This window comes from Cynocephalus volans, chromosome 11 (assembly GCF_027409185.1).
Source record: "Cynocephalus volans isolate mCynVol1 chromosome 11, mCynVol1.pri, whole genome shotgun sequence".
Lineage (NCBI taxonomy): Eukaryota > Metazoa > Chordata > Mammalia > Dermoptera > Cynocephalidae > Cynocephalus > Cynocephalus volans.
In genome coordinates, this window is record NC_084470.1 from 51,690,143 (window position 1) to 51,718,047 (window position 27,905).

General features: G+C 43.8%; 1 protein-coding gene across 1 annotated transcript; it reads left to right on the forward strand.

Annotated features, from left to right (window-relative positions):
- On the forward strand, positions 1-27,792 carry ZNF619 (zinc finger protein 619). Its single transcript, XM_063113376.1, has 6 exons — positions 1-144; positions 4,345-4,498; positions 5,071-5,184; positions 7,413-8,263; positions 8,432-8,581; positions 27,691-27,792. The coding sequence occupies exons 1-6, from the start codon at positions 1-3 to the stop codon at positions 27,790-27,792; spliced, it is 1,515 nt and encodes a 504-aa protein (XP_062969446.1).
- The last annotated feature ends 113 nt before the right edge of the window (positions 27,793-27,905 follow it).

The window sequence follows — 27,905 nt, forward strand, 5'->3', positions numbered from 1 at the left end:
ATGTGTGGAGTCGCCTGCTTCCCGGGGTGGAGCGTTCAGATCCCGGTCGGGTCTTCGGTCAGCATCGCCCACCGGGTCATTGAGCGCCTGGCTCTTTTCAACCGGAGGCTAAATCACCACTTGCATTTTGCCCTGCAGCCCGTGGTTGGTTCAGGGGTCCCAAATATTCGACTTTTCTCTCCAGAGGCTCGTTTTAGGTATTTGCCAAGATCACTAGATAAGCATTCAGTACAAACTGCTTAATAATGCATTTTTATAGTGGGGCCAAGGATTTTCTTAAAAGCCACTAATCCACTGCAGTTCTTGACTCTTGTTTCGTAGCTATTCTTTCTAGGAATTTCCAGCTTCACCAGGCAGATCTACAGGAGAATGTACAATGGTAGCATTTGCAGCACCCCGTTAATCAGTGGATAAGGTGATTGAGAACGGCCAGAATGTCCTAAGAATATTTGTTTCCAGTAATAGTGTCAGAGACTGAGAGGGGAAGAGGTGGCAAGTGTGGGAAACAAGACAGTATCAGCTTCATTGTGGTTCTCTCTCTTCTTAGCTCTGCAAGTTCTTGCTTTTCCAAACCTAGAGGGCAGTGCATGAAGCCTTGGGTCATCAACCATGCTCCAGACTGTGTTGTCCCAGGTGAGCTGAGCTTTCTTCCAGCTTTCCATATTCAGAACAGATAAGAAAGTTAGTACAGGCCCAGAAACCTGACCTGGCCAGTCCTGTGCTTAGCTTTGCATCCACCAACGTGGCAAAGAGATATGCTAGGGGAGTTGATGAGGGAGAGTAGGTAAACTTGGGAGGATCAGGTTGATTGGGAAAGAAGGAAGCACCAGCCAAGAAATTCTGGAAAGTGGGAATCTACATACATTAAATCTTCTAGTGTGGACCCCAGATGAGTAGCTTCAGGATCAGCAGGGGGCTTGTTAGAAAAGCAGAATCTCAAAATATCCAAATCTCCTGAATCAGAATCTACATTTCCCAAGATCTGGGGAATTAAGGGGCAAGTTAAACTTTGAGGACTGCTAGTCTGTATCCCAATTTACAGAGGAAGGCAACCTTCTGAGATTAGACAGGTACTCCCATGGGAGGAGTTTGCCCTGCAGACCACTCAGTTAGGGTACAGTGAAGCCAAAACTGGGAGCATTTAGAAAGTATGTATTGATGAGGGAGGTGTATTCTTGGAGGAATGCTGAGTTTGGAGCTGAAGCCTGTGCCTTTAGCACAATGCAAAGATAGCGGTTTAACCTCTATGAGAGCCTGTATCATTTGTTGGCACAAATTTATACAGCATTGGAAGCAGTTGATTTTACTGAATTTTTCTCCAGTGTCCAGGATCGTGTAGTGAGAAAGCTAAGGGCATCATGTGATGGATGTATTATGAAATGAAAAAGCTTCAATCCAGAGACTTAAAGACAATGTGTATGTAGCTACTTTTTGTGGACATTGGACCATCCACTTCTGTTTGAGCACTTCAGCCAAAATTAGCTCCTACAAATCAGGAAATGTTTAAACATCTGTGGGGGCAGTCTGTTCTCTCCTGGTGCTTTGTCACTCAGGATTAGGGTCCACTAAGAAAAACCCAAGTAACAGTGGCTTAAAAAAGGTAGAGAACTCTCATGCAAAAGAAGTCTGGGAGAGTCCATTCAGGGCTAGTTTTGCAGCCACACTATTATCATGCGCTTAGGCTTTTTCTTTCTTCTCTATCATCTTAGCACTGGTTCTCATGCTTTAGGTCACTTTACGGTCCAGGGTGGCTGCTTGATCTCCACCCATCATGTGTGCATTTCAGCTAGAAGAGGCAATGCCAAAAAAGGTGAACCTCTCCACTGAGTTTGCTCTCTTTTAGAATTCATTCCAGAATTCCCTGACAATGTTTACACTTGCATTTCATTGGCCTCATTTAGTTGTCAGGGCTGGGTGCAACCTCAAGTAGAATTAGGGTTCTATTACTAAGGAAGATAGGAAGCACACACACACACACACACACACACACACACACACACACACACACACACACACACACACACACACACACACACACACACACACACACACACACACCACACACACACACACACACACACACACACACACACACACACACACACACACACACACCACACACACACACACACACACACACACACCTGTCAGTCTTTGCTGCACTCTCTATGAGGAACGTTTGTTATTTAGAATCTTCTAGGAAGTTTTCCCAGTCTCATCTGTGGTTGTAATAAGTGCTGAATTTATATGACATCATGTGCCAGGTGATGTTTAGTTCTTTACACATATTAACTCATTCAGTTCTTACAAGAGCCCTGTAAGGGAGGTACTGCTATTATCTCAACTTTACAAATGGGGCAGCTGCGGTACAACAAAGTATTTCATCCAAAATCACTCAGCTAATGAGTATCAGGGATGGGAGTTGAACCCAGGATTCTGGCAAGGTTTTTCAACTTTGGCAGTATTTCCATTCGTGGCCAGATAATTCTTTGTTGTGGGGGACATCCTGTGCATTGTGATATGTTCAGCAGCATTCCTGGCCACTACCCTGTAGACATCAGTAGGATCACCACCACGACCATGCTGTGGTTATGATAATTAAAAATGTCTCCAGACATTGCCACATATCCCCTGAGGGGCGAAATTGCCCCTATGTTGAGAACACCAGCTCTAAAGTCTGTGCTGTTTGTCACTATGCCGTGCTGGGTCTGTAACCTACTTCCCATGTAGGGGAATTAACAGCCCCACATAATAATGGAGGAAGAGTAAGTGCTAGCAAAGGACAGAAGCAGAGTGGTCACATATGCAGCAGGATATTGAGAAGCTAAATGTTCCAGAAAACAAGGAACCAAACAATGCATTGATAATTAGAGAGGTGTCTCAGAGGTATGGAGGAGTAGAGCATAACAAAGGGAATGAAGGTGAGGTCCATGTCCACAGCTGTCGACTCTGGAGAAAGTAAGACAGATCATTAGCATTTGGGATCAGCAAAGTGTCTATTCTGCATTGTCCAATAAGAACTCCCCTAGCTACATGTGCCTATTTAAATTATAGTCAATTAAAATTTAAAATGCCATTCCTCAGTCACAGCAGCCACATGTAAACTTCCTGGTCAATATGTTATCTGATTTCTTCACTGTATTGTTACTATTTCCCCCTTGTAACTAATAAACAATCTATGTGGAGACATTTAAGATCATGCAGATAACTTGCTCCTCATCAAAATTCTCTCTGAGGTTTAGCATCCATTGATTTTTGCCAGAACCAATTACAATGATGACTGCAAATCTTCTAGAACTCCTATAGTTATATTCCTTCCTCCCAGAAGGGACTAAGCCCAAAGAATAAGTTATTGACATAATGAACTGGGCTAGAGTACAGTGTGAGTCAGAAAGAGATGTTATAGTGGGACTAATTTATATAGACGTGGTCAGTTCATTTTGAAGTTTTTGCTTCTTTACACAACCTTGTAATAAGTACTCACAGAAGACTCCCTTTTGCGTATTTCAAAGTGCTTAACAATGCTGATTCCCATCATCTGAAAATGGAAATAATAATTCTTGCTTTGCAGATGTGTTGTAATGATTGAGCAAATTGATGTAAAAGTAACCGGCATGGGACAAGGTACACAACCCTAAAAAACCTGTGATAGTTTCCTTCATTCTCAAGAAGTTGAAGGTAGTTTCAGTGAGAGACAGAGAGAGATACACCTGGTGAAGAGTACAACATTGGCATGTCACCCAGAGCTTAGGTGATCAGGGGGCAGGTCTCTGCACGAGGGCGGGAGACTGCCATCCTGTCACTGGACTCAAGTGTGTCAGGAGAAGAGGAGGTGACACTGCACATTGCCTTCTAGGGAGAACCAGCTTTCTGATAGGGCAAGATGATAGGAAGAGGGAGAAATATCCAGAATGAAAGGAACTCTATCCCAATGGAATCACTCCTCTGTCTATAGTAGAAGATGTGGAGAAGGAAGACCAGAAAGAAGCTGAGTGGAGGGCTCTTGATGGGTGCTTCAGGATGAATGGAGGCAAGGTAAAAGACAGGTACCTTCTTTGGTCGATTTAGAAAACATGCGAGAAAGACAAACCTGGCTCGTGGAACCATACGTGGGTTAACGTGATCACCAGACAGAACAACAGATGCTGCGCTACATGCTTAGAATGACAATATTGGGGCCTCCAAGGTGTGTACAGGGAGAGTGGGAACGCTGGTTGAGGGCTGCCCCTGACTGAGGTGTTGTGTGGCTCTCTTTGCCAGTATAAACCTTCCTTGAGGCTCAGAGCCATGGGTTCCAGTAGATTTATTCCTTCCCTGGAATTCAGACCCCTTTGCTCTATGCAGGGCTTGAGGAGGAGCCTGTTGTTTCAGAAGCCAGTGACCTTTGAGGACGTGGCCGTGTACTTCACCCAAAATGAATGGGCCAGCCTGGACCCTGCGCAGAGGGTCTTGTACAGGGAGGTGATGCTGGAGAATTATGCAAATGTGGCTTCCCTGGGTAAGTCCTCCCTCTCTGAAACTCAGCTTCTACTCTTGGGGACTCCTAGATTCCTCCTTTTAGATCTGAGATCTCTAATACCACCAGGATTGATGCTCCATGAGTTGAGCTCCCTCATCCCATTTCAAGGAGTAGCTGGATGGAGAAAGATCTGGATTCACTTTGGTTTTTAACAGGACTCCCCTCTTCCCTGATTCTTGGTGGGGACTTTACTGTGAGGGGCTTTGCTCTGGGTACAGAGAGATCTGAGAAGGTTCCTGGTGCCCCACTTTCATTCCTTCAGTCTTTCATTTCCCTGGAGGAGACCTTGGCCCCACCTCTATGTGTGAGAGACCTGGGACCCCCCTGTACATACCTCACATGATTGTGGGAGTTCTCTGGCCTCTCAGGTAGAGGCTAGAATAAACATCGAGCCTTTCCTGCGATTCCCCAGATTCTCTCCTCACTGACCCCACTTAGTCTCCCGGGGCATCTGCTGCTGCTTTTTTCACCTGGTGAAGCAGAGAGTAGACTGAGGGAGGACAGTGGTGACTCTCTGCAGCTTCCTGTTCCTTTTCTTTCTCCTTTAGCAGCATTTCCATTCCCCAAACCAGATCTGATATTCCAGCTGGAACAAGGGGAAGCACCAAGGGGCCTGGATCCCTGGACACGTGTCGGGGGAGAATCCCTGAAAGGCATGTGTGCAGGTGAGCAGCAGAACCTTCCATCTTCCTTTCCAGCCTTGCCTCTCCTTTCTTTTAGCGATTTAACATGAAAAAGCATTTTCTCCTGTCATAGGGCTGTTGTGGGGATGAAAATGGTCACTTTTATTCAAGGAAGTGTTGCTCACTAGAGCTTCAGCTCCAAACTGGAAAAGACCAGTTCAAGCATTTCGTTTTCTGTCATTTTTCTTTGTAAAGGTAAAAGATTCAAACTCTCGTAGTGAAAATAGGCTTCTGTTGGTCAATTAGGAACATAAACACAATATGGTAAGAACTTACTTTCATAACATTTTGTTTGTGTTATGTGTGTGTGTATGAAACTGTACATGAGAATGGAATTTTTCTGAATGCCTGCACACTGAATTATAAGTTAGCTTTTGAAAAAAAAACTTTTTTATGTATTGGGAATGAATGGTTTCTTTTTTTGTGTGAGAGACGTTGAGTTGAGGTAAATGTAAAAAAAATCCAGAGATTTGGTGTGTAGCCTTTCTCATTCAGTTTCCCTGTTCTCATATTCTCCTAATCCTTTATGCTATTTAGAGACTCTGTACATCAAGTGCCCCTTTCTAATTCCCCCCACTTCGGTCTTAATACCTTTAAGTTGACTTTAGCACTTCAGGTTGTCTTGACGAAGCACCTTTTCCAGCAGCTTTCCTGAAGTTGTCGGTATTTCCCTTTACCACAACTGCATGTTGTCTATTTAGCATGCCAAAGGCTTTAAGCCAGCATTGTTCAATAGAACTTTCTACGGTGACGAAAATGTTACATATCTGTGCTGTCCAATATGGTAGCCATTAGCCACATAAGCACTTGACATGTGGCTAGTGCAACTGAGGGACTGAATTTTTAATTTTATTCCATTTTAATGAATTTAATGAATTTAAATTTAAATAGCCACAGGTGGCTCGTGGCCACATTATTGAACAGTACAGTCTTAATTAAAAGAACAGCTTCAATCTGTCTTTTTTGTTTCTAAATCAGTAGGTTTCAAACTCTGGTGTTCATCAGAATTACTTGTGGGGCTTATTAAAACACAAATTGCTGGGTGCCACCTCCATACATTCTAATTAGGTAGACTGCGGAAGGGCCTAAGAATTCGCATTTGTAGCAAGTTTCCAGATGATGCTGGTTCAGGGACCACAATTGGAGACCACTGTTATTGAGAATCTAGAACCATGTTCTTTAAACTCTGGGTTACAACTCATCAATGAATTGTGATCAGCATTTAAAAATTAGATTATATTGGCCAGCCACTGAAACCAAAAACTAAAAATTAAATAAAAATTAGACTAGACTATAGATGTAAATAAACTAGACCAAAATGGTATAAAATGTATTGGGAATGTATCATTCTTATACAGGATATTGTTTTGTGAAACTTTTGCTTCTGTTTCAGTTGTATGTGTGTTTATGCATGTCTGTACTGGATTAGGATCTAAAATAAGAATCCTGGTCAGCAGGGTCCAAGAAACATTTAGCTGGAAGTTTCATTTGACCTTTGGTACTAAAAAGACAAAACAAAAAAGGTTTCTATGCTGTAGAAGGTTTCTACCAGTAAGAGGGGAAACCTTCCACTCCCACCCCAATTGCTGTCTCCAGTCTAGGCAGGGTTCTTGGCCCGGCTTGTCTTTGTTGCTTTCAGGGGTCAGATTCTCTCCCAGAGGACAGCACATATGTTTTGAAATAGTAGTCCTCTTATGAACCCTTCCTAGCCAGCGGTGTTACAAATTGTTTTTTCTCCAGCCATGCTTGTGATAGGGAATATCTCTTTTAAAATGACAAAATATGTAAAGTGTTTGGACAGATTTCATGCTTGATTGGGTCTTGGGATCCTCTGTGGCAGACAGCATCTCCCAACCCTCTGGATACCATGTAGCACTAGAGCTGCTCACCCAGCTCTCTTTTCCAGTGTAGAGATCTCTTTCCTCACTTGATTTCTTCATTGCTTCCTCTTCCTGTGACTTCTCCGCCCCATTCCAGTTTTTCTTTTTCCATTTGCCTCCATCAACAGCTTCTGCTGTCTCACTGTTTTTGTCATCCTTATGGCATTGCTTGTCTTCTCCACTTCCTGTGTTTTTATTTTCCCTTTGGGGCACCAATGGGTGACTGTGTCTCCAAAAATACATGTTTCCTATGCAAACTGGTAGTGCTTCATCCTTTTCCCCTTCTAGCATAAATAATAAGGGACTCATGTTTTCTTTTTATTGTGCTAGGTGGTAAAACCAAAACTAAGAATGAGGAAAGAACTCCAAACCTGAACATTTCTGAAGAATCAGAATCTCACAGACTAATAGTGGAGAGTTTGCTGATGGACATTCCCCAGCACCCTCACTTCAAGGACAGTTTAGAGAAATTGCAACTGTATGAGACGGGGAAGAAAACAAACTCAAAGAAAGCAGATTGCACAGATTTGACAGTCCAGGATAATAAATCCTCCACCAAGGAAAAAGAGGAGATAGCCAGGAAATTGGAAGGAAGCAGTAGTGTCAATACACATCTTATTACAAAGGAGGGCCTTCCTAAAGAACAGGTGTTTTATAAATGTGGTGAATGTGGCAGTTATTTCAACCCACATTCAGATCTTCACCAGCATCAGAGAACTCACACTGATGAGAAGCCCTACAAATGCAAAGAATGTGGAAAAGCCTTCAGATATAACTCAAAACTGTCAAGGCACCAGAAAATCCACACTAGGGAGAAACCGTACTCATGTAAGGAATGTGGACAAGCCTTCAGTCAAAATTCCCATCTTCTTCAGCATCAGAAACTCCATGGTGGAGAGAGGCCCTATGAATGTACAGACTGTGGGAAAACCTTCAGCTACAACTCAAAACTGATTCGCCATCAGAGAATCCACACTGGAGAGAAGCCCTTTAAATGTAAGGAATGTGGGAAGGCATTCAGGTGTAGCCATGATTGCATTATCCATGAACGAATTCACACTGGCGAGAAGCCCTTTGAATGTAAGGAGTGTGGGAAAAGTTATAGCTCCAATTCAGTCCTGATACAGCATCAGCGAATCCACACTGGGGAGAAACCTTATGAATGTAAAGAGTGTGGCAAGGCCTTCCATCGTAGTTCAGTATTTCTTCAGCACCAAAGGTTCCACACTGGGGAAAAACTCTACAAATGTAATGAATGTTGGAAAACTTTCAGCTGTAGGTCCCGCTTCATAGTGCATCAGAGAATCCACACTGGAGAGAAACCTTATGAGTGCCAGGAGTGTGGGAAGAGGTTCAATCAGAAGATCACCCTGATTCAGCATCAGCGAGTTCACACAGGAGAGAAACCTTACACATGTAAGGAGTGTGGGAAAGCCTTTAAATGGAGTGCAAGTTTCATTCAGCATCAGAAGTTGCATACCAAGAAGAAACCAGTCCAAGTAACAGGGCCATCCACAGTAAAGCCCCACTGCCCCTCAGCAGTCCTCTCCTCTCTGCTTCCCCAACATGTGTGCTCTGCCCCAGCCCCACCAGAACCTCCCCTGTCTTCTCCACATACAGTGCTACTTCCTCCTTCTCTGCCTCTCTTCCTTCTATTCCCTTCATCTGAGATGGCCAGCTCTTCACCTGTCCAAATAGTGCATTTTTTTCAGGATCTTACTTCTCCTGGGAAGTCATCCCCTTGTAGCCTGAATCCTTTGTCTCACTCCCCATGAGCCCCATCGTGTTTTAATTCCCATTGCATCTTGAATTATTAGGGTTTCCACTGGACTCCTCATCATGTCTTTATTGATATTCTTCTGCCCTTGTCTTGTGTAAGTTATTACTGTTTTCCCACCTCCCTTTTAAGTTCTCACTCTTAAGGACCAGGTTTGATTACTCTCTTTTATCTTCTGGGTAAGAAATGTAAGTATTTGTTCTTTATAGTGTCCAGTTTTGGCCTATACCTTCAGGCTGCATCTGCTTTCTGTGACTATTGGAGTTGGAAGAGTTTGCAGAACATTTTGTGTTTTAGGGGATATGGCATTATGATGAGATGGGCCATTGTAATTAGAGATAAAGGAGAAGTGAAAAGCCCATGGGAGGAGATAATCAGAAAAAGTATCCAATGATTGCTTTCAGGATTTAAGGAGGGCCATTTGGTGGGTCAGTGGCAAGGCTCACTGTGGGGAGAATCTTAGCCTTGGAATTTTTTATTACCTTGATAGTGAACATTATAAGAGTCTTGTGTAAGTATGGAATCAACCAAATATTCAGTGAAAAGATTATAAAGTGATGAGTAGGCATTGACAGCAATAATGTAAAATTATGTCTTTAAACTTGATTGGAAGGGGATGTAGTTTTCTGTTTGTTTTGTTTTTTGTTTTTTCTATTCCTATACATTTTTTTGCTTAATTTCAATACCCACTTAAATATGTAGGTGCAAAAAGTGACTTGGGCTTGTGCAGTTTAGGGTAGGTGCCTGAGTGTAGTAATGTCTAAAATTATACACAGAGTGAACTTAGTGGTATTGCACTGGTAAACATCAGAGGCAAGGAAAAGAGAACCCAAACCATAACTTGCTGTAGCTCTTGCTTCAGAAGTGAGTCCATTCCTCATGAGTTACTATACAGCTACATGGATGTGTTCTCTTACCTACTCCGGATTCTCCAGTGATTTAAGTCTAAATTTGTGATTGGTAGTACTTTTAAATAAATTTTATATTTAACTACTGTATTAGTTCATTTTTGTGTTGTTATAACACAATACCTGAGACTGGGTAATTTATAAAGAACAGAGGTTTATTTGCTTATGATTCTGGGACAGCTGAATCTGGTACAGGCCTCAGTTTGCTTCTACTCATAGCAGAAGCTGGCAGGCAGCCAGTGGATACAAGCAGATTTCATGTCGAGAGGAAGCAAGAGAGAGAGGGAGGTGCCAGGGTCTTTTAAACAACCAGCTCTCATGGGAACTAATAGAGTGAGAACTCACTCACTACCCTCACACCTCAGAGAGAACATTAATCCATTCATGAGGGGTCTGCCCCCATGACTCAAACAGCTCCCAACACTGCCACATTGGGGATCAAATTTCCACACGAGTTCTGGGAGAACAGTACATCCAAACTCCGTCAACTACTTTGGTAACACCAAGAAGTGTTTTAAGCATGTTGATTGTTGTAGTTTGAATGTCCCCACAAAGCTCATGTTGAAACTTAATCCCCATTGTGATAGCATTAAGAGGTCAGGCCTTTAAGAAGTGATTAGGATTAGATAAGGTCATCAGGTTGGGGCCCCAGGATGAGACTGATGGCTTTTTAAGAAGAGGAAGAGAGACCTGAGTTGAGGTGCATGCTTGCTGTGTCTCATCATATGATGCCTCCTGCCATATCTTGGCACAGAAAGGAGCCCTGCATTAAATATTGGAACCTTAATATTGGAATTCCCAGCCTCCAGAACTGTGAACTGAATAAACCTCTATTGTTTATAAATTGCCTATTCTGCGGTATTCATTTATAGCAATAGAAAACAGACTAAGAATGAAAGTTGGTACTGAGAAGTGGATTGTTGCTATAATAGATACCTGAAAATATGGAAGTGGCATTGGAACTAACTGGGTAATGGGTAAAGGCTGGAAGATTTTGGAGGGACAGGCTAGAAAAAGCCTGAATTGCCATGAATAGAGTGTTAAGGGTGGCTACTTTTAGCTGCTTACAGTAAAGTAAGAGAGGAAAGAGATGATTTAAAGATAAAATTTATCTTTAAATTGGAAACGAGTGGAAAAATTGGGAAAATTTGCAGCCTAGCCATATGGTAGAGAATGAGAAATCATTTTCAGCAGAGGAAAATCAAGAGTGTGACCAAGTAACCAGTGGGTAAGGAGATTAGTATGGATAGAATGAAGCTAGAGGCTATTTATCAGGACAATGGGAGAAAAACCCTGAAGGCATTGTAGAGAGTTTGAAGCTGCCCCTCCCGTCATAGGCCCAGAACTCTAGGTGGGCAGAACAGTTCAGGGGACAGTATCAGTGCACTATCCATGGACTTGTTGGCCTGCATAGCCATGGATCTCTCCTCATTCTGGCACAGTGCTCCTTGGCTACCTAGTTGTAGCTCGAATGACCCCAGGTGCAGCTCAGTCTACCTCTTTGGAAAATACAAGCTGTAAACCTTGGCAGCATCCAAGTGGTGCTAATTCTTCAGGTGCACAGAATGCAGGGGCTATGCAGGCATGGCTTCCTCCAGCTAGACTTCAAAAGATGTATCAAACAGCCTGAGGGTCCAGAGAGACTTGATGCAGGGGTAGACCTCCACAGAGAGCCTACTAGGGCAATGCTGAAGGGAAATGTAGGGTCAGAGCTGCCATAGATTGTCCCTAGGCAACGCCTAGTGGACCCACAGGGGCAGGACTGCCACTGAGCACCTAGAATTGGAGTGATAACAGCATGCAATGCCAGTCTGTAATGCCAGAGCTGTTGTCATGAGACTCCAACCTGAGACAGCTGAAGCATGGGTTGAGCCCAGCAAAGCCATAGGGTTGGGGCTGCCTGAGGCTTTGGGTGACCAACTCCCCCAGTTGTATTCAGGAGGTGGCCCATGGAGTGAGGATTATTTGGAAGCTATGAGGTTTAATGTTTTTCCTGTTGAGTTTTGGACTAACTTGGCACCAATTACCCTTTTTCTGTGCCTCTTTCCTCCTTTTGCAGTGGGAATGTCTATCCTATGCCTGTTTTACCATTGTATTTTGGAAGTAGACAACTTGATTTGATTTCAGTCTCACAGCTGGAGAGAATTTGCCTTGGGATGAATCATTCCTTGAGTCTCATCCTTATCTAATTCAGATGACAATCTGGACTTTGGACTTTTGAGTTGATGCTGAAATGGGTTAAGATTTTGGGGGTCTTTGGGATGGAATGAATGTATTTTGTATGCGAGAAGGACATGAGTTTTGGGGCACCAGTGATGGAATGCTATGATTTGAATGCCCCCATCAAAACTCATGTTGAAATTTAATCCCCATTGTAGCAGTATTAAGCGGTGGGGGCTTTAAGTGGTGATTAGGATTAGATAAAGTCATCAGAGGAGAGCCTCCATGATGAGACTAGTGGCTTTATAAGAAGAGGAAAAGAGATCTGAGCTGACATACACCTTCTTTCCTTCTCTCCATGTGATGCTTTCTCCATGTTATGACACAACAAAAACGCCCTCACTAGAGGCAGCCCCTCCACCCTGGACTTCCTAGCCTTTAGAACCATGAGCTAAATTAAACTTTATGAATTACCCAGTCTGTGGTATTCTGTTATAGCAACAAAAATGAACTAAGACACTGGTCTTACCAGATTTTATGCTCTCACCTGTTTGGCTGTATTTTCTGTGTAGTGCCTAGAGGCCCTGACCCTTGTCAGAATCACTGCTTTAGGACAGTAACAACATGAAAATGTACTTTAAAAAATTAACTGGGAATATAGTACTAAGAAAATAATATGTACAGTGTTAGGTTAACAGCATAAAATTATGTCTGAAAGAGTGGGCGTTGAGAGACACTGGTTTTGATTTTGGTCAGGTTTGTCGATACACACTTTAAATATGATAAATTTCATCCTTTTAAAATATACAGTTTGATGAGTTTTATTATATGAGTACAGTTGTGTAAACAAGATACAGAAAATTTCCATCACCCCCTAAAAGTTTCCTTGGTATAAGGAGAAATGTAAATGGTTGGTGAGATGTTGGGGATTTTTTAAAAAAAATTTATTCCTCAATAAGATTTGTACAATACCTAGGATTTAGGAGAAGAAAAAGCAAAAACCAAATTTATTTTTCCAGCTACAGTCAGAGCTTCCAGATTATGCAGAGCCCAGAATCACTGCTAAGTAAAACAGTAAAAATGTAGGAATGTGACAATGACTGGTTTGTTTGCCATATTTCAGACATGTATGCATACACAATTTTTTTGTCCTATTTACTTCTTCAAAACACCATTAAACAGAAGGGCCTCAGGATTTCTGGGAGAAGTATAGCAAGAAAGGGTAGGAATGAGAGACTCCTCAACTAGCCAGTCTGCAGGAAAAAAGTAACTTCTAAGTAACGTTTGGAGGATAGCAGATTATAAGATGAGAAAAAAGAAAGGAGTGTAGGGAAAAATAAAAGGATCTGCTCCAGACCTCATGGCCAAGAGATTTATGGGTTTCTGACCAGTGACTTCTATTTTGTCATTTGTCCTTTCATTCAATAGGCATTTAGAGGTTTTTCCACATTGTTACACAAATGTTATTACCCAACCCCCCACAGCACTTATACTAGGTGCTGAGAGTAGACAGATGAATAATGTGCCATTCTTTTTAACAAAGGGGATGGTGTTACCAGGTTGTCTGGCATTTAATAGATATTCAGGTGTTTTCTGAAAAGGGCCGTGGGTAGTTTATGGTGAAAACCGATGTGTAAAAATAAACTCATTCATCACTTAAATTCCAACAAAGTGTTCTATCAAGGAGTTTCTATTTTCTCTGAAAGTGAAATGGTTATATTCAAACACACTTTTACCCCTGTGATATTGTGATACAATAAGAAACATATATATTTGATCCTCATTCCCAGTTCCTGGCACAGAGCTCTTAAAACCGTTGTAATTTCCTGAGTGATAGGAGTGATAGGAGCATCTTTTGTTATACTCCTGTTTGGTCTTAGTCCCCAGTTCCTGACACAAGAGTTTCTAAGACCCTTGAAGTCCCTGGAGTGATGAGTGTCTTTTTATATGGTAATGAGATGACTGGTGGCTGAGATCCCCTAGATAGCTTAAGGATGGGGTCTGGCTGCCAGAAAGACCAAGTTATGATTGGAGACTTTGAACTTCTAACTCCAGCTCCCAAAATCTGTTAAGGGGAGAGTGGCTGGAGATTGAGTTAATGAGTGGCCAATGATGTAATCAATCATGCCTATGTAATGAATCCTCCATGAAAACCCTAAACAAGGGTGTTCAGAGAGCTTCCATGTTTGTAAACACACTGAGGTGCTGGGAGGGTGATGCACCTAGAGAAGGCCTGAAAGGTTTGGGCCTCTTCCCCCATATGTTGCCATGTCTCTTCTGCTTGGCTTTTCCTGAGCAGTATCCTTCATAATGAACCAGTAATGGTAAGTAAAGTGCCTTCCTGAGTTTTGTGATCCATTCTAGCACATTGCAAAACAAGAGGAGGCAGTTGCAGGAACCTCTGATTTATAGTGTAAGACTCGTGCACCGTGCACAAATCCCACACGTCGGGATGGCTCGCTTCACAAAGACCACGAGACAGAGACCGTTGTAATCAAGCAAGAGGAGTTTATTCCAGCATGCTGGGGTCACTCAGTCTCCTGGACAAGAGCGACCCCAAGCCCCTAACACAGGCACTTTTTATACAGTTTTTTTAGACAGACTTTTTGCAACAGGATGAGTTGTATACTGCTTACGGGTTATCTGAGGTGACCTTTAGATTTATTGGTGGGCTTTAGCAGCTGGCACACTGATAAGGAACAGTGTGTTTCCCAATCGTTTATCTTCCTTGTGGCCAGGTGGCCTCTAGATAAGGAATGGGTCAGTTCCTGGGACCGGGTGGTGGTTAATCCCTTCCTGGAATTTAGTGTGCCTGGGCCCACCTGGTCTTTACATAACCCCTTAGAAGCTGCCTTACTTAAAATGGCATTAGTTATGTTTTCTCGTTTTTAGCAAGCATTAGTACAGAAGCAAATTGCACATGTTAAAGTTATATTTTTCTCCACAATCCCCCCCTTTTTCTTGTGCATATTTCAATCGTGAAATACTTGTCTCTTGTTGATTTAATTCCTGATATTGTTGTCTTAACATCATAATTTGAACAGTACTAACATGTTCTCTAACAAAAGCTACTAAGCGATTTAAAATGCAGGGACCGAAGGCCAGAAGCAGTATTAAAATAATTAGTGGTCCTAACAGGGTTGACACAAGAATCGTGAGCCAGGGTGAGGAGTTGAACCGTGACTCAAACCAGCCCTGATTTTGTTCTCTTTCTCTTTTTCTTTGGGCTAGGCCTTCCCTGATTTGGGCCATGGAGTCTTTAATTACCCCTGAGTGATCAATCTAAAAACAACATTCTTCTTTTAGTGCAGCGCAGAGTCCCCCTTGCTGAAGGAACAAGAGGTCTAGTCCCCTTCTATTTTGTAGGACCACCTCAGAAGGAGAGGTGAGGGACTCCTATAATTTAGTAATTGAATTTTCTATTTCTTTAATATCAGCATCTATGGCTGCCTGCAAACTTTGGTAATTCTGATGTTGAATAACCAGAGCTGAAGCTCCTGTAGCCACCCCAGCTGCTCCCAATCCTAAGCCTAAGAGGACAGAGAGCGTGATACTTAGGGGCTCCCTTTTGGTTCGGTAGTTCCCGTTATTTTTATCCCAATATGATAATAGTTCTTCATAGGGATGATAAACGAGCCAAGGCAACAACCGAACCAAGACACAGAAATCTTGGGTCTCTTTTAGGACCTGTAAGCTAACACAGGGCGTGACCCCAGTAGCACAGGCCCACCATCCTTCTGGAAGGGGCAACAGATATGTGTCACTAGACCACTGGGTCACGTTAAGAGTCTGGTTGCTCAGCTGGCTGTGTGAGGAAGGTATTTTTCCCACACATGTTCCTTGCCCCGTAACAGCTGAGTGAGCTTGACCTGTCCTTGCTACCAACGACAGTTGGAGACATCAGTTGCAGTATTAATTTTATTTCTGAAGGCTATTCCTTCATAATATGGAGGAGCAACATTATAACAAAGCCAGCAGGAGCGGGTAGCATTGGGATTGGTACTATTTAAGACCTTGAAGGCTTCAGAAATTAAGCGGAATAACCCAGTTTGTTTTTGAGGCTTAGGCTCAGGGGACTGAGTTATATCCTTTGGTGCTGCTGCCTCTGTCTCTGCAGTTGGGACTGAGGACTCTGGTTGGGTACTCGGGGATGCTGGGGTAGTCTTTGGTTTGACCCCTGGAATTAGGTATTTATTTGGGCCTATGGCAGTATACTGGGTTTCTATTTTGAGTTTGATGGTAAACAACAGCCCATCATCATATTCTGTTTTATAAAACTGTAGTCCCCATGTAAATCCCTTTTCCCATCCAATGGCTTTTTTTCCCCGAATCCGTGAAGGACATTCGGAGGGGGTGGCACCATCCCTTGCAGGCAGGGACAATCTTTTGGTGGATATAATTAGCAGTTACCTCTATATAATCCCAGGATGACGATGGGCCCCAATATGTGTCTCCCGTGGTCTCGCGCCCCCAGCTCTTGCAGAAATAATCTGCTTTTGCTCCACACTGGGAGCTGAGTTTCCTGTTGCGGTGGAACCCAGGGCATACATAAAAGGTGAGAGCACTTAGCCAACTCCTTCTAGAAGGGGTCGCACAACCTACCCCTCCTGATATCCCAGGGCGGCCTGGTGGTCTGGGGGTGACAGGGGGTTTATGGCTATCAAAGTATTCTAAATCCCAGTTGCCTGGGGCTCCTAAGGCTACTTTACACACATCTGGAAATAAGTCAGGCCACCACCCTCCTGTAGTTACCTTGGATTGACTCGAGATTGTATCTCCCACCCCATTTACAACATACCAAGTGAAATTTTGGGGGATATGTGGGATGCTAACTCTTGCACCCTGGAAGAGAATGGTTAAGCATAAGAGGAGCAAGAGAGTTTTCATCTTACAGCATTTAGGGTGTCCGAACAATGTTCAGTCTTAAGGGGTGCTCCTTGGAACTCTGGACTCTCCAGGCAGTGACTCCTGGTCCTTGGTCCTCTGGTGATGCGGGTTTTACATGCAAGGCGTGGATCCAAGCGGAGATCTCGTCTACCTTCACAGCCGTTGGGGTTGTTAAAAGCACCAAGTAAGGTCCCTTCCAGCGGGGTTCCAGAGATTGGGAGCGATGTCATCTCACATAGACTGTCTCCAACCTGGAACTGGTGAGAAACTTCAGGGGTCCCAGGCTCATAGGCGGCCGCCAGCTGTGTCCAGACTTCCTTCTGCACTGCTTGCAGTCCTTTTAACCTGGCATACAAGTCACTGTTACTGTGGCAAGTGGGTTCAAAGGCATCCCCCAGTAAAGTCAAGGGGGCAGGGGTACCATAGAGGATTTCAAAGGGGGTCAGGTTGAACTGGGAGGGGGTGTTCCTAGCTCTAAACAGGGCCAAGGGAAGGAGCACCACCCAGTCTACGCCAGTCTCCATGGTTAATTTAGTCAGGGTCTCTTTTAGAGTTCTGTTCATCCTTTCTACCTGTCCTGAACTCTGGGGTCTGTAGATACAATGTAATTTCCAATTGACCTCTAGGTGTCTGGCCACTCCCTGGGTTACCTTGGCAACAAGGGCGGGTCCATTGTTGGACCCAATTACCTTGGGCACCCCAAAGGTGAGAAGATTTCTTCCAGGATTTTCTTGACCACGACGGTGGCTGTTTCTTGTTTTGTTGGGAATGCTTCTACCCATCTGGAGAAGGTGTTTATAAAAACTAGGAGATACTTGTAACCATATCTGCCTGGCTTGATCTCTGTAAAATCTACTTCCCAATACACCCCTGGTCTGTCTCCCCTGAGTTTCTTGCCAGGTCCCGCTGTATTTTTACAGACATTTACTTTTTGACAAGGCACACAGCTTTTAACTATCTGCTCTGCTAATTGTTTTACCCTTATGATATGATATTTTGTCCTCAGGGCAGTCTGGGCCAATTTGTTTACTCGCAGATGAGTCCATTGGTGCATTTGTTTGATCATGATGCATGCTTGTTCTTGTGACAAGATTGGCTTGCCTGACGCTGCATACCAGCGCCCTTTTTCCTGATCGAAGTGGTTATCAGAGTCCCTTGAGATCACTGCTACATCCTCAGCAGAGTATTTAAACTTGGGCTTTTCTAGCTTAGGGACATTAACTAACAGAATAGACGCGGGCCCGTGGGCTGCCACCCTTGCTTCAGAATCAGCCAAGTTATTTCCCCTGGCGATGGGGGAATTCCCTTTCTGGTGGCCCCGGCTATGTATGATACTCACTTTTATGCCTAGGTCCACCATTCTTCAGATAGTCCATGGGTACTGCCTGTACCCTGTAGCCCCTTGTACCCATGACTTCTTTTTGAGAAGGGATCCATTTGCTTGTTGTAATACTGAATTTTCAGCTCCAGTATCTACCACGAACTGAGTAGGCTTCCCCTCCACTGTTAGAGAAGAGTTACCCTGGGTTCGGGGAGGGGGTCCGAACCCCATCCCCTCTAATCGCTGTCTTTATGCATGACCCAGACTTTGGGGGCCTGAGGCTTTTTCTTTTACTTGGGGCATTCTTGGACCCAATGTCCTTTCTCCTTGCAGTACGCACATTGATCCTTTGCCAGGGGTCCCTTCCTGTTGCCCGGTACTGTCTTACTGGGCTCCCTAGTTTCCCTGACTACAGTGGCCAGAATTCTGTGAAAATTTCTTTCTTGGCGCTTTTCCCTCTTTATTTCTTTAGCCTCCTGCTCTTTCTGCTTTCTCTCTTCCATTTCTTCCTCTGACTCTCTATTATGATAAACCTTTTCAGCCACCTGCACTAATTCCGTCAATGACTTATCTTGTAACCCTTCAAGCTTCTGCAGTTTCTTCCTGATGTCTCTACTAGACTGGTCAATAAAAGCAACTGTCACTGTAGCTTTGTGCTTTTCACTAGTAGGATCATACGGGGTAAACTGACGAATGCCTCCATGAGTCTCTCCAGAAATGCTGACGAAGACTCATTCGTCCCCTGGATTACCTCTCTTACCTTAGTCAAACTGGTGGGGCATTTTGCTGCCCCTCAGAGACCTGCCATTAGAGCCTGGCAGTAGACCTTCAGGTGTTCCCTACCATCTGCCGAGTTGAAATCCCAGTTTGGTCTGGTCAATGGGAATCCTGCCTCTATAACATCAGGGAGGAGGGTAGGTCACCCATTGTCCCCTGGAACGTTCTTCCGAGCTTCCAGGAAGATTCGTTGTTTCTTCTCGGTTGTGAACAGGACCTGGAGGAGCTGCTGGCAGTCATCCCAGGTGGGCTGATGAGTAAAGAGAAGGGATTCTACAAGGTTAGTGAGACCCTGGGGGTTTTCAGAGAAAGGGGGATTCTGAGATTTCCAATTGTAAAGATCGGAAGAAGAGAAAGGCCAGTACTGTAAGGTCTGGTTGCCCTCTTCATCAGGAGGACCATAAGCCCACAGGGGGAAGATAGGAATTGCCTCTGGAGAAGCCACTCATTTACTGCGTGTCCCTTGAGCAGACTCTCTCTCGGGTTCTTGTGGGTCCTCTGGCGGAGCTGACGGCCGGGCTGCCTGTGATCGGAGAGAAGGGGGATAGGGAGGGGGAGGAGGATCAGAAAGAAGCCAGTCTGGGTCAGTGGATGGCAGGACCTCTGGTTTCTTTTCTATTCCTCGAAGCGCAAATACAGCCAACGGGCCTGTTAGGGGGACAAAGGGATGGACCCATGGAGGAGGATCTGTGACTAGATCTTCCCAGACAATGATATAAGGTATCTGGTCTGGGTTACTTTCAGAACTGAAAATCTTTCTTTTTACCACTGTGATCAACGGCGGAGAGAAGGAACCTTCAGCGGGCCACCCAAGTTGGAAAGTCGGCCACTCCAAAGAACAAAGTGTGGCCCATTTATTCCTTTTGACCTGAACAGACAAATTATTAGCCCTAGCCTTCATGTCAGTCCAGTATTTCAGAGTCAGATTTAAAGGGGTAGAGACAGTCTGCCCCATGTTGCCCCAGAAAATGGTCATTCCCCACACACACGCAACCAGACAAACAAAAACCAAAACACTGATGCGCCCCTGCCACGGGTGCCACAACCAGATTATCAGAGAACTTGGGAGGGGTCTCCTTCCTAGAGATCTCCTGGGGAGCTGAACTTGTTTATCTCCCACAGAGGAATCTGGAGTGTCCTCCAGGATTCCTGTGGCTGTGACGTGCTGGTACGTCTACCCACTACTATGACCACTACAGACCGATGGCTCCACCTCGGAGCCTCAGAAAGTCTGAAACCAGATCAGTGTCTCCGTCCTGGAGCCACTGAAAAACCCGAAACCAGATTACAGTAAACAACAAAGAAGACTCAAAGACAGACAAAGCAGACAGACAGAGACAACCGCGGTACCTGCTTGAGCAATCCTCCATTCTCTAGTCTCTGGTCCTGGAGAGAGAGCTATTTCCCAGCCAACGCACCAAAAATGTAAGACTCATGCACCAAGCACAAATCCCACACGTTGGGATGGCTCGCTTCACAAAGACCATGAGACAGAGACCGTTGCAATCAAGCAAGAGGAGTTTATTCCAGCATGCTGGGGTCACTCAGTCTCCTGGACAAGAGCGACCCCAAGCCCCTAACACAGACACTTTTTATACAGTTTTTTTAGACAGACTTTTTGCAACAGGATGAGTTGTATACTGCTTACGGGTTATCTGAGGTGACCTTTAGATTTATTGGTGGGCTTTAGCGGCTGGCACACTGATAAGGAACAGTGTATTTCCCAATCGTTTATCTTCCTTGTGGCCAGGTGGCCTCTAGATAAGGAATGGGTCAGTTCCTGGGACCGGGTGGTGGTTAATCCCTTCCTGGAATTTAGTGTGCCTGGGCCCACCTGGTCTTTACATAACCCCTTAGAAGCTGCCTTACTTAAAATGGCATTAGTTATGTTTTCTCGTTTTTAGCAAGCATTAGTACAGAAGCAAATTGCGCATGTTAAAGTTATATTTTTCTCCACAATAGCTTGTCAGTCAGACGTACAGGTGGCCCAGGACTCATGATTGACATCTGAAGTGGGGGTAGTCTTGTGGGACTGAGCCCTTAACCAACCTGTGGGGTTTGACACCTACTCTGGGTAGTTAGTGCCAGAATTGAATGATTAGATACCCAGCTGAATGATTAGATACCAAAGAGTTGGAGAATTTGTTGTTAGTGTGGGAGAAAAACACACATTTGGTGTCATAAGTGTGAGTAAAAACAGTTCATATCCCCCTCTACTTGCTAGTTTAAGATTTTTCATAAGGACTGCCCACTTTCTTCAGGAAAAGTATGGGTGTCTTATTACCTGAGTTTTTTCATTTTCAGACTTTTGCTTTTACCAGTGACTTAGCTAAGTATGTTATTTAGGACTTATTAAACATAGCAGAAACCTACTTGAATAAACGTTAAGTACACTTAATTTATTAAGTGATTTCTGCATGTATTCTGGCACTCAAGAGCAAGAATGCAGCTGGGCAGTCTAGAATATCCAAGCAGTCAGGAATAACAAGCAGCACACCCAGGCTCAGTCTCAGCTCTTTCCTCATTTATGTTCCTTTCTCCCCTCTTGTCTCTCCTGTTTTCTCTGTACGTAGCAACATAGCAGAAGTTGCCAGAGGTCCCAAGTTTACAATTCTGTTCCAGAGACCAGGTCAAAGTAAGTTAGAATCTCCCAAACTTAATTCTAAATTCCTGGGAGAATCTGATTTGCCCAGTTTAGCCTAGGTGTTCACTTCTGGTCTACACCTAGGGGAAGCAGGGGTGGGAGACTAGGTCTTGTAGTGTAAATGAGGCTTCTAGGGCCCCACTCTGGGGTGAGGGGGTGGTTAACTGGGCTGATCAGACACTTAAAAGGAATCTGTTTCTAACTTCTTTGGTCACCACCTTTTCCCTTGCTTCCATTGCTGTATGCCTCCTGACAACTAAATAACCGAGGAGCATTTCAGGATAGTTTTTCCCTCCTGTCAGGAAGCTTTTAGAAATGTACCTTTGACAGTCTGTTATGCCTTAGTGTTGATCATCCTCTGTTAATGTTTCTTGGCTCACGGTGGGCTCTCTTAGTCTGTACATTCAGATCTTCTTTTGTTGATGGTTTGTGACTAGCCAGTGTTGGGTAGAAGAGCTGATGGGGTTATGGAAAGCAGGAAACTGGTCTCTTCTGACTTCCTCTTGGCATTCATTGTCTTTGGGATAAACAGGCACCTCTGGCTGTGACTGAGTGAGGGTGAATCTCTGTGTATCTTGGGTCTTTCTCTTTGGAATGTATGTGCGCAGTCAAGTCAGCAGCTGCAAGCCTGGCTGTCTGATTACAGCTCTCTGTCTGGTTCAGTTGTGGTTATAGTTCTCGGTTATCCTTATATTTTCACAGCCACTCCAGTGTGGAAGCTGTGATGGTGGTAACAAAAACAATGTGACTGCATGATTTCTCTTTTAATTCAGCCAGCACTGCCATGCTTCTGGGAGGAACAGGCCTCCAGCGGGGTATTTCCTTCCTCTTCCTTGACTGCCCTTGCCCCCAGCCCTTATCTTCCCATGCTGAGATTTCTTAGTAGCACCTTCAACAATATCTCATTCAGTACACTCCCTGTTCTCTATACTATAAAACAATGAGGCAAGCTGTGCAGGAAACTTCTGCCTCCTACAGTTTATTCTAAATTGTGATGTGCTCATCTGATAGTCTTCTGTGTTTATAGTGTGAAGTCAAGCTAAGTCTCTAGTTTGTAGCCTTCCCCTGGGGAAAGGTTAACACTCAGTATGTCAAAGCTTGCTGTGTTAACAAGTCCTCAGGTGTTAGAGAGTGCAGCCACTGAGCACAGACTGGAGACTGTTAAAACTTTCACCTTTATCAGTCCGGCCCCTGGACAGGGTCCTAGGAATGGTGAAGGCTTAGGGAGAAGTGCAAACAGCCATTTCCTATATGATATCACACTCTTGAGGCCAAGAAGTTTGGCTTTTCAATCTCAGTCGCATGTGGGGCAGCTAGGAGTGCAAGCAGGACCCCAAAACATCTGCTTTCTCCCAGGCCTTACTGATGCCTCACCTGTAGCCTGCTGCTGGGGCCTGGGCAGGCAGAGCTGCATTTCAAAGCAGCAGGGTATCTCTGACACTGACTGCGGCGGGAGGACCAGGCTGTGTAGGAGGGTTACCTGAGCATCCTGAACCAATACAACACCAAGAGGGGAAACCTGCGGGCTTGCTAGAGAGAACTGGGCTCCCGTCATACATCCGGCTTATCGTGGGCTGGTGGAGCCCCTGCACTGGCACGGGGGAGGGCACCTGTGTGCTGGTGCTCTGGCCCTGCAGTGACAGCCTTTGAGGCCAGACTCAGAACACCCAATCCTCCACCTGCATTTTTTTCCTGTAGCCCATATCGGTCCAGCCACGCTCTGCCTGCTTTCTTTCCAGGGGCCACCTCTCTAGGTCATGGTCAGGGTCATTGGTCACAATAGTAAAAACTATTTTCCATTCTAACCCAAGGTCACTCTGAGGCCAGGATTCTCCTCTTTCTGAGACTCAGTTCTGGACAGTGGAGTGTGGTGGCTTGCATGTTGCCAGCAAGTGGATGGAGCAATAAAATGAAGGAACAGCTGTAACTGCAGTGAAGGTGGGGCCAGGATGCCCTGGGGTGTGAGGACAGTCATTGTTCTAGGAGTTAACCAATTCCAGACTTGGTGATAATGGGGAATAATGCATGTATGGGCCACCAGAGAAGGTCAGTCTCATTCTTGACTTCCTCTCACTTAGATCCTAAGGCTTTTTCTTTTCCAAAATCAGAGAGTGGTGCAGGAAACCAGGGAAAGGCAGCTGTCTCCAGGCAGCTGGTCCAGGGGAGCTGGGCTTCCTAACAGCCTGTCTTAGATGAGCTCTCAGAGAAGTCAGTACAGGACTTGGAGCCTAACCTGGCTTCCCCTTTGCAGGGCACCCAGGCAAGTGTGTATGTGTGTCTATGTACATGAAAGTGTGTGTTTTTTGGGGAAAGTAATTTGAGGCAAAATGAGATTATTCAGATATGAGATAGCTTTGTTTGGAGAGAGCACATATTTTTGAGAAGAGTCATTTAACTGGTGAGGTGGAAGCACCTACTAGTAAAATTTTCTGGGAACTAGAAATCCATATCACTTTTTACAGATGAAATCTACCAACTTAGGCAGGAAAAGTCTTTTTGGGAATACATTTGCTCAGTAAATTGTGTATGTAAAATAGCATAAGCCTGGGGACTTGTTTCTTCAGCAAATGTATACTGAGCAAGCAGCCTCTGGATGCCATGCCATAATACTAGTAATAATACTAGTTACAGACTTACTGAGCTCTTACTCTGTGGATTCCTTCATGTAACAAATATTTATGGAGTTCCTGATTTGTGCCAATGGTGACCAGGACAGTGCTTTCACGGAGCTGTAAAATGTAGTAGGGAAAACAGAAAAAACACCAGTGAATGTGTAATGCACTGTCAGGGAGTGATACATGCTTAAATGGGAAGGTGGGTAAGGGGATAGAAAGTGACTACAGTGCAGGGAGTGGAGGAAGGTCAGAGAGGGCCTCTGAGGAGGTGATATTTGAACAGACTGATGTGAGGGGGCAAACTAGGCAGAGGGAACAGCAAGGTTCTAAGGTGTGAACAATTTTAAAAGTGTTTGAGTTTTTGAGCAAGAGAGAGAAGGCAAGTATTTCAGGAGTGAAAGGGCCAGACAGGGTGGTTAGAGATAAGGCCAGAGAGAGAGAGAGAGAAGTGGGCCTCCTCTTGTGTGGCTTTGATTTTGTACAACTGGACAAAGCCTTCTTCACCCAGAGTTGTAAGGGAAAGTCTCACTGAACGGGTGATACCTGTGCTGAGATGAAAAAGAAGGGAAAAACCAGGGGGGTGAACACCAGGCTGATGGAAGAACAAACACAAAGGCCTTGTGGTAGGAAAAATTTTGACTTGTTTGAAGAAGAGAAAGGAAGCCAGAGTGGCTAAACTACACAGAGCCTAGGGAGATAGTTATGCTAGTTGAAGTTGTAGAGAGATGCAGGGGGCAGGTCACATGGGACCTTAGGTAAGGTCATAGGAAAGAGTTGGATTTCATACTAAGAGCAATGGTGGTTCTTAAAGAGTTTTTGAGTTTTATACAACCTTTTTATCAGATCATTCACACTAATGTGCAGAAAATCTGTTGTTAGGGGTGTAAGAGTGAAAAATGAATGAGACTAGTTAGGAAGTTATTGTAGGAGTCCAGCCAAGGAAATGATTAATGTTATAGTATGTGCTGATATCTGGGTACAGCAAATTCTCCCTTTTTTCTCCCCCAAATTTTCTAAGCTTGTCTTTTTGTCCATTCTTCCATATAAACTTCAAAATCCATTTGTAGAACTTTGCTGTCAAAATGTGATCCAAATACCGGCAGCACTGGCATCACCTTGGAGGCTTTCAGAACTACAGACTTATAGAATCAAACTCTACACTTTGACAATACCACCAGATGATTTGTGGGTACATTAAAATTTGATAAGCACTGCTCTAGACCTTGCTCTGTGTGTTTTGGCATCTCATATTGTCAAGGAGAGGTCTGAGGCAGCCTGATTTTGCTTCATTTTTAGAAACTACTTTGTCTGGAAGTTTGTAGAACTTTATATCTTAAAGTTTAGTAATTTCAGTAGGATGTGCCTTGTTGCTGATTCCTCTTTATTAGTATTTGCTGGAACTCGGTGAGTACTTTTAGCCTGCAGATTTTTCTCCCTGATGGATGTCTTCTTCCTCTAGGTTGTCCAATCAGGATTAAAACTAACAGGGTTAGATTTAAGGACACAATGCATTTTAAGATTATGTTGTCTTTCCAGTATATTCTTTTTTTAAAATTGAGGTATTGCTGACATGAAATAAGCCATGCATATTTAAAGTGTATAATTTGATAAGTTTTAACATATGGATACCTGTCAAATAGTCATCACAATCAAGATTACAAACATAATTACACCCCCAAAAGTTTCCTCATGCTCTTTTATAATCCTTCATCCCAGCTCGCTCCTCCCCTGCCCCCAGCAAAAGGAAAGCACTGATTTGTTTTCTTTCAATATAATTTTCCTTTTCTAGAATTTTATGTAAATGTTATGACACTGTTTGTACTATTTATTTATTTGTCTGGTGTCTCTCACTCAGCATAATTATTTTGAGATTCACTCATGTTATTGCATATGTCATTAGTTCATTCCTTTTTATTGCTGAGAAGTATTCCACTGTATGGCTATACCACAATTCATTTATCCATTCACCTGTTGATGGCCATTTGAGTTGTTTCTAGTTTTTAACTATTACAAATGAAGCTGCTATGAAAATTTGTGTCCAAGTCTTTGTAAGAACATATGCTTTTGTTTTTCTTGGGTAAATAACAAGAGTGCAATAGCTAGATCATAAGATAGGTGTATATTTAATTTTTAAAGAATCTGTTAAACTGTTTTCCAAAGAGATTGTGCCATTATACATTTCCACCAGCATTGTATGAGAGTTCCAATTCCAATACATCTTTGCCTACACTTGATGTTGTCTGTATTTTAAATTTTAGCTATTCTGATAAGTGTGTAATGCTATCTCATTGTGGTTTTAATTTGTTTTTCCCTAATGACTAATAATGTTGAACATCTTTCATGTATTTAATTGTTTTCCACATTGGTGAAGTGTCTGTTCAAATCTTTTTTTTTGGGGGGGGGGGTGCGGCTAGCCAGTTTGGGGATCCAAGCCCTTGATCTTGGTGTTATAACACCTTGCTCTAACCAGCTGAGCTAACTGGCCAGCCCTGTTCAAATCTTTTGCGCAATATTTTTTTTAATTGGTTTATTTTCCTATGAGTGAGTTTTAAGTGTCCATTATATTTTTTGTATACAAGTACTTTATTAGGGCTGGCCAGTTAGTTAGAGTGTATTGTCAATAACACCGAGGTCCAGGGTTCGATCCCTTTTACTGGACAGCTGCCAAAAAAAAACCACACACACAAACAAGTACTTTATTAGAATATGATTTGCAATATTGTCTTCCAGTCTGTGGCTTGTCTTTTTCATTCTCTTAAGAAGATTTTAATTTTTATGAAGTCCAATTTATCAATTTGTTCTACTGGTTGATACTCTTTAGAGATTGTAGTGTATATGTTTATGTGCATCCACGTATGTGTGCTTATTCATGATAAATGTTCTCTCGCGATCAATATTCATGATATTGACAGGTTTAGAGAAGGAGCATTTTGCAAATGTCTGTTCTTATCATGCTATCGTTCCTGGAAATCTAATTAATCTATTTATAAAAATTGCTGTGCATAAATTTACAATGAAATTACTATAGATTTTATAAAATGGACTGTTTCTATGGCAAGTAAATTCTCTGTGTTAGGCAGCCTCCACAATGGCCCCCAGTGATCCTCATATCCTGGCATTCAAGCCCTTGTGTATATCATCCCACACTGAATCGTGACTAGTCTCTGATGAGAATGTATTAAGAAAATGATCATGCATGACTTCCAAAAACTGGGTCATAAAAGCTTCATCCTTGGTCTCTAGGATTGCTCCCTTTGGGAGGAAGCCACATGCCATGTTGTAAAAACACTCTCATGGGAAGGAATTGAGGCTTCCTGCCAACAACCATCACCAACTTGCCAGTCATGTGAGTAAGCCACCTTAGACAAGGAAACAGGCAAATAACTTGCTGCAGGTCACACACTAGTAAGCAGTGCAGCTAGGTTTCTGGACCTAGGTAGTCTATGCTCTCAAATGATACACATTGGGCCTTCTGAGACGTGGGCCCCTCTCTTCCCACGCATGCTCTTCCCACTGCAGCGCAGCCGCAGAACCCAAGCAGCTTTGGCACATGTGGATCAGCGGTCCCCTCTGTACCTGGAAGGGCAGCCAGAGCGGCAAACATCAGAGAACCCTGGGTAATTCCTAGGATTGTAAGCATTCTGTGGCCTGAGCTGGCCGGAGGGCATCCCCCCGAAGGAGCTGTCGAGTGGGGGCGCTGCGGGACACAGCATGGGGCGGGCCACTCTGGCCCG